This window comes from Octopus bimaculoides, chromosome 29 (assembly GCF_001194135.2).
Source record: "Octopus bimaculoides isolate UCB-OBI-ISO-001 chromosome 29, ASM119413v2, whole genome shotgun sequence".
NCBI lineage: Eukaryota > Metazoa > Mollusca > Cephalopoda > Octopoda > Octopodidae > Octopus > Octopus bimaculoides.
In genome coordinates, this window is record NC_069009.1 from 1,623,832 (window position 1) to 1,634,080 (window position 10,249).

General features: G+C 40.6%; 1 protein-coding gene across 1 annotated transcript in view; it reads left to right on the forward strand.

The window, feature by feature from the left end:
- Positions 1-10,228, forward strand: part of LOC106878083 (histone acetyltransferase KAT6B) — a 79,084-nt gene extending 68,856 nt beyond the window's left edge. Inside the window, exon 17 of the mRNA XM_052977824.1 lies at positions 5,978-10,228. Within this exon, the coding sequence (XP_052833784.1) occupies positions 5,978-6,220 (243 nt within the window). The 3' untranslated portion in view covers positions 6,221-10,228. The remainder of the gene's footprint in view (positions 1-5,977) is intronic.
- The last annotated feature ends 21 nt before the right edge of the window (positions 10,229-10,249 follow it).

Sequence of the window (10,249 nt, forward strand, 5' to 3'; positions counted from 1 at the left end):
TTACACATGTCACGGGCACAAGTGCCAGAAAGGTGACACTGGGCACAGGTGCTATCCCGATTTCGCTTTCGCTTGCCCCAATAAGTCTTCGCAAGCTGAGTTTCGTGTCCAATGAAGGAGACGACGTTGGCACGGGTGCCAGTCGAATTAAGTTCGATTTCGATCTCACTTGCTTCAAAAAGTCTTCGCAAGCGGAGTTTAGTGTCCAATGAAGGAAAGGTACGCATAAGTGGGCTGGCTACACCCCTGGCAGAGGCCTTGGATTTAGGTCTCACTTGGCTTGCCGGGTCTTCTCACGCACAATAATTCTTTATAATTTTGGCGCAAGGCCACTAATTTTGAAGGGATAGGACAACCCTAGTACTTTATTTTTATTGACCCCTCAATATGAAATCATATTGAAGTCCAATGTGATTTCATTGTACAAATTATCTGGGGGCAGCGGGCTCGTAGAGTAGTTAGTGTGTCAGGCGAAATGCTTAGCAGCATTTCTTCCTGGCTTTTTACATTCTGTGTTCAAATCCAGCAAGGCCAAATTTGCCACTCTTCTTTTTGGGGTTAATGGAATTAGGTTCTAGACAAGTACTGGGGTCGATGTGATAGTCCAGTGGTTCCCAACCTGTGGTCTCTGCAAAGGTAGTACTGGGAGTCTGTGAACTAAATTCAAAATTTCATGTGTGTGTGCAGGAGTGGCTGTGTGGTAAGAAGCTTGCTTCCCAACCACATGGTTCTGGGTTCAGTCCCAGTGCCTGGCATTTTGGGCAAGTGTCTTCAACTGTAGCCTCAGGCCAACCAAAAGCCTTGTGAGTGAATTTAGTAGACGGAAAATGAAAGAAGCTCGTCGTATATATATATATATATATACATATATATATATATATATATATAACATTAATAACATAAATATATATATGTATATATATATATCATCATCATCGTTTAACATCCGCTTTCCGTGCCGCCTGTGGTTTTGCTTCATCTGTGCATCCATAGCTTACACTGTACAGCATATGGTGTTTATATCTCCTCCTTTTCTGCATATTGAGCAAGCACATTTCCTTTGAGGTGCCAGGGTCCCGTCTTCTTTTTCACTTACCAAAATTGTTGTCTTTGCTCAGTTTATTTGTGGTCTCTTGATTCTAATTTAACTTCTTTGCTCCAAATTTCATCTCTAATTCCCTTATAGATTCATTTATGTTTATCAGTATATAAGGGCTGACAGAGTTCGATTCGTGGTGGTGCATTGCATTCTTAAGCATGACACTTTATTCTCTAAATCCTCTAAAGCCTCATAATATGCAAGAAAAAACATACTTACCAGAGCTCTATCTGACTTTGCATATAGGACTCAGTACTTTTCTTCTTATTTTTTGAGACATGTTTTTGAAGAAAAAAGGGCATCTTATATACCATCAAATACAATATACATACATGTTTGCATGCATGATGGCTGCTTTTTTGTTCTTGAGTATAATGATGCTGATATGTTAAGTGAAGACCTGTGCATGATGCTTTTCGAAAGCGAGGAGGGGCCTTGCACACAACCAGCCCCACTCTCTGAACAACAGAGACCCATTCCTCTGAAAGAACAATTAATCAACATCATTGTCTACCATCGAATTGTAGGTTTTTACATCAGCGTTTACCTTTCCCTAGCATGATGCCCTAGCAAGGACTAGGGGTCACTCCCTCTCTGCAACGTGGTACACCGAGAAATAACATGAGAAATAACAGGGCCAAACTTGTGTCCTCAGTATTGGATGGCAATTGACTTTAAGGAGTCCATCTGTCCTTCAATATGTTTCGTTTTTCATCCTGTGGGGTATTCAATCACCTTTGTCACTAAGCAAGCTTAGTGGGGGGTTGTTAGTTTAACCCTATAACATTTAACCTGGCTATAGCCAGCCCAAATATTCTACATGTTTTATATTCAAACTGGCCATATCCAGCCTCTCACACCTAACCTACATTGACATTCTAAAAATAAACAATCACATCATTGGAACCTCAAAGCTATAAGATAATGTATGATTAATTCAAAACAATTTGAGTGAAAAAGTATTACATCTAACAGAGTAATCTGAACACTAAAGCGTTAATCCTCTACACAGCCACTAAGCCCCCAGTTTGTTGGTAGATTGCTGCAAGAACTACCACTGTCCATGAGAAATAACAGGGCCAAACTTGTGTCCTCAGTATTGGATGGCAATTGACTTTAAGGAGTCCATCTGTCCTTCAATATGTTTCGTTTTTCAGTCACCTTCGTCAGTAAGCAAGCTTAGTGGGGGGGGGGGTTTAGTTTAACCCTATAACGGTAGAGGAGTAGGGGCCGAAACTGGATGTGGTTCCTCCTGATGATGTCTTGAGGTAACTGGATCCTATAAAGGAGCTGTTGTGGTAGCAGACCACGAAACATGGTTGAAATTCCTAATCTGGTTATATCCAGCCCAAATATTTTACCTGTTTTATCTCAAAACTGGCCACATCCAACCTCTCGCACCTACCCTACAGTGTCATTTTAAATATATACAAACAAGCCATTGAAATCTCAAAGCTACAAAATAATGCATGGTTAATTCAAAAGACAAGCGGGATAGATAGGCGTTACATTTGACAGTGTAATTTGAGTGCTAAAGAGTTAAACCAGCCATAATCCGCTCAGATATTTAAACTGTTGTATGGTCAGTCTGATCAGATCTGGCCTCTCACACCTACCCTGTAATGTCATGTCATCAAAATGTCAAAGATAATGCTTGATTAATTTAAAACACTGTGAATAAATAAGCATTACATTTGAGACAGGAATCTGAATGCTAAGGGGTTAATCGCTGACATCCTGACCATGCAACATCATCATCATCATCATCGTTTAACGTCCGCTTTCCATGCTGGCATGGGTTGGACGATTTGACTGAGGACTGGTGAAACCAGATGGCTGCACCAAGCTCCAATCTGATCTGGCAGAGTTTCTACAGCTGGATGCCCTTCCTAACGCCAACCACTCCGAGAGTGTAGTGGGGCTTTTTACGTGGGACTGGCAACGGCCATGCTCAAAATGGTGTTTTTTACGTGCCACCTGCACAGGAAGGAGCCAGTCCAGCGGCACTGGCAATGACCTCACTCGAATGTCTTTTCATGTGCCACCAGCACTGAAGCAGTGACCTTTGCTGATATATTAGGTTTGGATGATGTAATGACAGAAATTTTTCTGGATGTGTCATCATATCTGATGCAAGTGCATGCCAGTAACTAACCGGTAATGATATTGTAATTACTTACATGTCGCATGGCTCAGTAGTTAGAGCATTGGGCTCCCAATCACGAAGTAGTGAGTTTGATTCCCGGACCGGGCTGTGTGTTGTGTTTTTGGGCAAGACACTTTATTTTTCACATTACTCTAGTTCACTCATCTGGTGCCAAGCAATACCAGCCTTTGCCTTTCCCTTGGATAACATCGGTGGCCTGGAGAGTGGAAGCTGGTGATCATGGGCGACTGCTGGTCTTCCATGAACAAACTTTCCTGGACTTGTGCCTCGGAGGGGAACTTTCTAGGTGCAATCCCAGGGTCATTCATGACCAAAGGGGGTCTTTAATGGGAACTTTTTTAAAACGGGGGCCACATTTTTCATTAACGAAACACTTTGAAACTTGGAACACTGGTAGAAAGTGTCATATAAAACATCTTTTTCTCTTAGTCTTCTTAAAAAAAAAAGAAATCCCTAAGTTATTCCATGTTAAAGTTGTCGTATTTCTGTAATTTCAACCAATCACTGATGTCCATTCAGCCGATATACATTTAGTGCCGACTACATAAACAAACGATTCTGAAACAATTAACCCTAACCCTAACCGTAGGGTTAGGGTTAAAGCAAATTTAAAATGAAAAAAGCAAATAAAACGAAGGTATGGAGATTAAATACGCTTTACATCGCTTAATCAGCCAAAGGAGTAAATGTAAACAACTGAATACTTGTCAGTGATTGGTTGAAATTATCGAAATAAGACAATTTTTTACATGAAATAAATTCGAATACAAAAATATTTTTCTGTTCTATAACACAAAATAGATAAGTATACGAAGTTTGAAAGTCTTTCCGTACCAAAAACACTACGTAAAACATTAATGAAAAATGTGGCCCCCATTTTAAAATAGATCCCTTTAATGTCCTCAGGGTGGCTTCTAACCCTTTAGCTTTTACACCAACCATATCTGGGTTAAATGTTCTATCTATTGCTTTATGTTGAAATTGGCCAGATCTGGCCTCTTATACCTGCCCTACAATGTCATTCGAAAAATAAACAATCACTTGGAGCTACAAGATAATGCATGACTAGTTTTAAGCAATATGAATAAACAAGCATTACTTTTGACTGAATAATCTGAAATCTAGAAAGTTATGCTGACCATATCTGGCCTCTTACACCTACCCTGCTATATCATTCTAAAAGTGAACAATCACACCATTGAAATCTCAAAGCTATGAGATAATCCATGATTAATTCAAAACAATGTGGATAAATAATCTGCAAGTTAATGGGTTAAACTGGCTGTGCCCAGCCCAGCCCAAATATTCTGCCGGTTTATGTTCAAACTGATCAGATCCTACATCTCACACCTACCCTACAATGTCATTGTAAAAATAAATGGTCACATCATTGACATCTTAAAGCTTTGAGATAATGATAATGCATGATTAATTAAAGACAATGTGAATAAATGAGCTTTACATTTGAGAGTAATCTGCATGCTAGAAGGAAAGTTAAATGGGTCGTATGTGGACTGAATGTTCTGAACCAGCCAGATCTGGCCTCTCATACTTATTCTACAATGTCATTCTAAAACTAAGCAGTAACCCTGGAATCTTGAAGCTGTAAGGTAATGCATGACTGATTCAAAACAGCGTGAATAAATAAGCGTTACATTTGACTGAATGCTAAAGGGTTAAATTGGACATGTATGGACCAAATCTTCTGACCATTCAAACTAACCATATCTGGCCTCTTGCACCCATCCTACAATGTCATTCTAAAAATAAACAATCACGTCATAGAAATTTTGAAGTTCTGAGATAATGCATGGATTAATTCAAAACAATGTGAAGAAATAAACTTTAGATTTGACAGAGTAATCTGAATTTTAAAGGGTTAAACTAACCAGACCCAACCATAATATTATACTTGTTTTATGTCAACTGGCCAGATCAGGCCTCTCACACGTACCCCGCAAGGTCATTCTAAAAATAGCCAATCGCATCATTGAAATTGCAATACTACAAAGATTGTTTTTTGTTGTTGGCACTCCGTCGCGTACGACGTCGAGGTTTCCAGTTGATCCGATCAACGGAACAGCCTGCTCGTGAAATTAACGTGCAAGTGGCTGAGCACTCCACAGACACGTGTACCCTTAACGTAGTTCTCGGGGGATATTCAGCATGACACAGTGTGACAAGGCCGACCCTTTGAATTACAGGCACAACAGAAACAGGAAGAAAGAGTGAGAGAAAGTTGTGGTGGAAGAGTACAGCAGGGTTCGCCACCATCCCCTGCCGGAACCTCGTGAAGCTTTTAGGTGTTTTCGCTCAATAAACACTCACAACGCCCGGTCTGGGAATCGAAACCACGATCCTATGACCGCGAGTCCGCTGCCCTAACCACTGGGCCATTGTGCCTCCACACTACAAAGATAATGCTTGGTTAATTCAAAACAACATGGATGAATATGCTTTACATATGATAGTAATCTCAGTGCTGAAACAGCTAAACATTGTTAAGCGTTGGTTCTTCATCTCTGTCTTTGAGCAGTTAGGTTCTTGATACTAAGCTCTGCTGTCCTGTCTTCGACCTCAGTGTTGTGCTTGTGTTGGACGTACACCTTATTTTTACCGCTACCCCTCTCTTGTTCCAATTTTTTTTCTCTTTGTTCTTCCTTCACTGCTCTGTTGTTGATTACACAAATAAGGTACCACTCTATTTACAGCGTTGTGGTTACCACCAACTGCCACAGGTAGCTCCTCGTGGTGGCAGCTCACGCCACTTTCGGCTTTCCCGTCAGGTAAGTAAAAATCGATCTGTTAGACAGAAAAAAAAAAGAAGAAAAAAAAACGAAAAAAAAAAGCCACATGTGGTCGTTTTCTCAAAACATTTCTGTCTGTGCATCCGGATTGATTACTGTTATTTTCATTTTTCTAGATCGGTTTGCTTCAATTTTAGATTTGATTAATTTTTATCTTTTTATCATATTTCTTTTACTTGTTTTGTTTTTTTGGATTGTATGCTTGTTTGTCTCTGTGACTAAGTCATTAGATTGCTGTTACGGCAATGATGATGATGATGGTGGTGATTCTGGTGATGTTGGTCATTGTGATACACTATTATTGGTTCTTAAAGCCTCCCCCCCACTCAACTGTCTATAGTTCATCTTTCATGATGCTGTGAGATTGTCACACTCTATACACCAGTGGTTCCCAAACTTTTTAGAGACACGACCCACTATTTATTACACCAGTTTATGGCAACCCACTTAACTCTACTGGGTCAAAACATTAATGAAAGAAGCAAATTTATTTCAGATTACATCTTCATTGAGGCCTGTGAGAGGGCCTCATTTATATTAAATGTGAAACAAAACGTTTTATAACTGTTTCAACGTCTCCATACCCCATGGGCAGGTATTAACTCTAATACAAAACCTCGAAGCAGTAACTGTTATCGGCTCGATCAGTGTTGTACTGCGCCTGTTGTCTATAAATAGGTAAAAACAGACTTTTCTCTTTCATGATTACGTACGAATAAATAACTTGAGAAAATGACCCCCTCTGATTTAAGTTCGTGCAAAAAGCCTACTATTTCGACAGATATCAGTTAATCAAAGCTAATGCGTAATTTTATAACTTTTTGTGACCCACTGGGATTCTGTTCATGACCCATGATGAGCCTGTTTCTTGCTACGCTCAATAATAGAATTAACATCAGGTTCAATGCGTGATAATTTCAGCCGTAAAGAATTTGAGGGCTGCAGTTTATTTCGAAATTTGCTTTTAATCCCAACCATTGCTGAATCGCGATAGACAGCAGTAAATCAAAGCTAATGCGTAATTTTATAACATTTTGAGACCCACTAGGATTCCGTTCGCGACCCATCAGTGGGTCGCGACTCATAGTTTGGGAACCACTGCTATACACTGTATCGGTGACTACTGTGTATATGTATATATGAAGTGGTGAGAAAAGATCTTCACATGTTGGGCCCCACAGAGAAGATGACAAGGGATCAAGGCTTCTGCCGGTTTGCTGTGCTTGAGAAAACATGCCAAGCTAATAAAATTGTAATTGTTGATACATACAAGCATGTCCTTTACTTCACTCTCTGAGCTGAGAGATCCTAGTTTTTCACGATGCTGGTGCCACGTAGAAGCATCTGTGTCTTTGCCATGTCAAAAGCATCCAGTCCACTCTGTAAAGTGGTTGGCATTACAAGGGGCACCTAGCCATAGAAATCATGCCAAAACAGACAAGTGGAACTTGGGCAGCTCTCCAGCTGGCCAGTTCCAGTCAAACTATCCGACCCAGGCCAGAGAACGGATGTTAAATGATGATGATGTACAAGCCGTTTTTAATGCAATTAATTGCCCTTACTCGTGGCTTAGTGGTTAGGGTGTCAGCATCATGATCATAGGATTGTGGTTTTGATTCCTGGACCGGGCGACGCGTTGTGTTCTTGAGCAAAACAATTCATAAGGTGGCAATCTGGCAGAATCGTTAGCATGCTGGACGAAATGGTTAGCAGTTTCACCCATCGCTACGTTCTGAGTTCAAATTCCGCCGAGGTCGACTTTGCCTTTCATCCTTTCAGGGTCCATAAATTCAGTACCAGTTGAGTACTGGGGTCGATGTGATCACCAGTCCCCCTCCCCACAAAATCCAGGCCTTGTGCCTATAATAGAAAGGATTATTATTATTATTATTATTATTATTATTATTATTATTATTATCATAAGGCGGTGAGCTGGCAGAATCGTTAGCAAGCTGGGTTAAATGTTTGGTGGTATTTCACCCGTTGCTATGTTCTGAGTTCAAATTCCGCTGAGGTGGACTTTGACTTTCATCCTTTCGGAGTCAATAAATTAAGTACCAGCTGTGTACTGGGGTCGATGTAATCAACTAGTGCTCTCCTCCAAAATTTCATGCCTTGTGCCTATAGTAGAAAGGATTATTGTCATCATCATCATCATTGCTGCATTGACAAAGCTCTACTGTAGTTCAGCTCCAGCTGGTCAGATTTGGATTTCTTACTGGTGCGGGAATGTGATAACATGAAAGTACAGTGGTTGATATATATGTGTGTGTGTGTAAAATCAACTGTTTCCCTTTGTCCATATTTTCTGGCCTGGTGTCTGTATTAGAAACATTTGTTATTGCTGTGCTGTAGTCACTTTTGTTATTGCGTGCTTTGACTGCCTTACCATGAGTACATTTCTGTGTACCTTTTTGATCAAGTTCTGCGACTTTTTTTTTTTTTGTTTTTAGTTTCATATTTTCTCTTGTGGTTTGAAGTACTACTAATATGTGTGTGCAGTGCCTTGTAGAGCTATTTTCTGTATATTGTGATGACATTATTATTATTATTTTTGTGCATATTTTTAAAAATTAGTTTTATGGTGTTTGATATCAAATGTAATTAGTGTGAATATTACTGTTCTTGTTATTTTTATAATTATTATTATTATTATGGTGGTGAGCTGGCAGAATTATTAGCATGCCAGGCGAAATGCTTAGCAGTATTTCACCTGTCACTACTACGTTCTGAGTTCAAATTCCGCCGAGGTCAACTTTGCCTTTTGTCCTTTCGGGGTCAATAAAATAAGTACCAGTAAAACACTGGGGTCGATGTAATCGACTAATCCCCTCCCCAAAATGATTGCCCTTGTGGCAAAATTATTATTATTATTATTATCTTTTTGTGCATCATATTTTTTTAAAATTAATTTTATAGTGTTTAATACCAATTGTAATTAGTGTGAATATTACCATTCTTGTTATTTTCCTTCTTCTGTTTATAATTACTATTATTTTATGTGAGAACGAACTGGCTGAATAATTTGCATGTCGGACGAAAGGCTTAAAGGCAATTCTTCCAGTTTTATATACTAAGTTCAAATTCAGCTGCGTTCCTTCCTTCCCGAGTCATAGACTTCTAGGGCTGGTTTCCTGGTTTCTCTGGTGTGTACCCCTGCTCCCAACAGAATGCCGGTCTTTTGCAGGGTGTCCTTTTTGACAGCTGGGTGGACTGGGGCAGCGTGAAATAAAGTGTTTTGCTCAAGAACACAATGCATCGTCCGGTCCAGGAATTGAAACCATGATCCTACAATCGTCAGCATAACAACCTAACCACTAGGCTACAAGTCGTGAGTCCATCATGGGGGTTACTCATTTACAGCCAAGTGGACTGGGGCAATTTGAAATGAATTGTTTTGCTCAAGAACACAAAGCATTGTCCGGTCCAGGGATTGAAACCACAATCTTACACGCACGAGTCCAACACCTTAACCACTAAGCCATGCACCTCCACTCCTTTCTGGGTGTGGGTTGTGAAATAAGTTTGGGGGAGTGGGGTGTTGTCTTAATCACTTGTTCCCTGTTTGTAAGGTGGTGGCTGCCCCAGCCTGGCCTCAACTCTGAAAGAACAATAGAGCCATTTGTTTTTTTAACCTCTTCTAGTTTGCCTGCCTCCTCGGTTCTCTCCTACCTCTGCCTGTTGCTCTACTTAGCTTGCCAGTGCCTCCTCCTCATTTGCCTGCCTGATCTGACCACCACCACCAAAAATGGTTTTGGCATGGCTGCTTTTTGGTGTTGCTGGTTTGATGCTGACTTATTTGACATTTTCATGTTTCTCTTTCTTGCTTCTCCCCCTATCTTACTCTCTCTCTCTCTCTCTCCCCCTTTCTGTTTTTGTCAATAGTGTTCAACTAACCTTCAGCACACTGTAGGTGCATAATGCCACCTTAGTTTCCTCCCCTGTTGTAATGAGAAGTGGCAGGGGAAGTAAACCTAGAGAAAACGCTGTGTGCTAAAGGTTAATAAATTGTAAGATCTCTCTGTCTCTCACCCTCCTCCCACCACGCCTCCTCCCTCCATCTCACTCCTTCCACTCTACAATCTCTTCCTTCCTCCTTCCACCCTCTCTGCCATCTTTCCCTCTCTACAACTCCTCTCCCCTCCCATTCCTCCCCTATCTCTCTCCCCTCCCCTC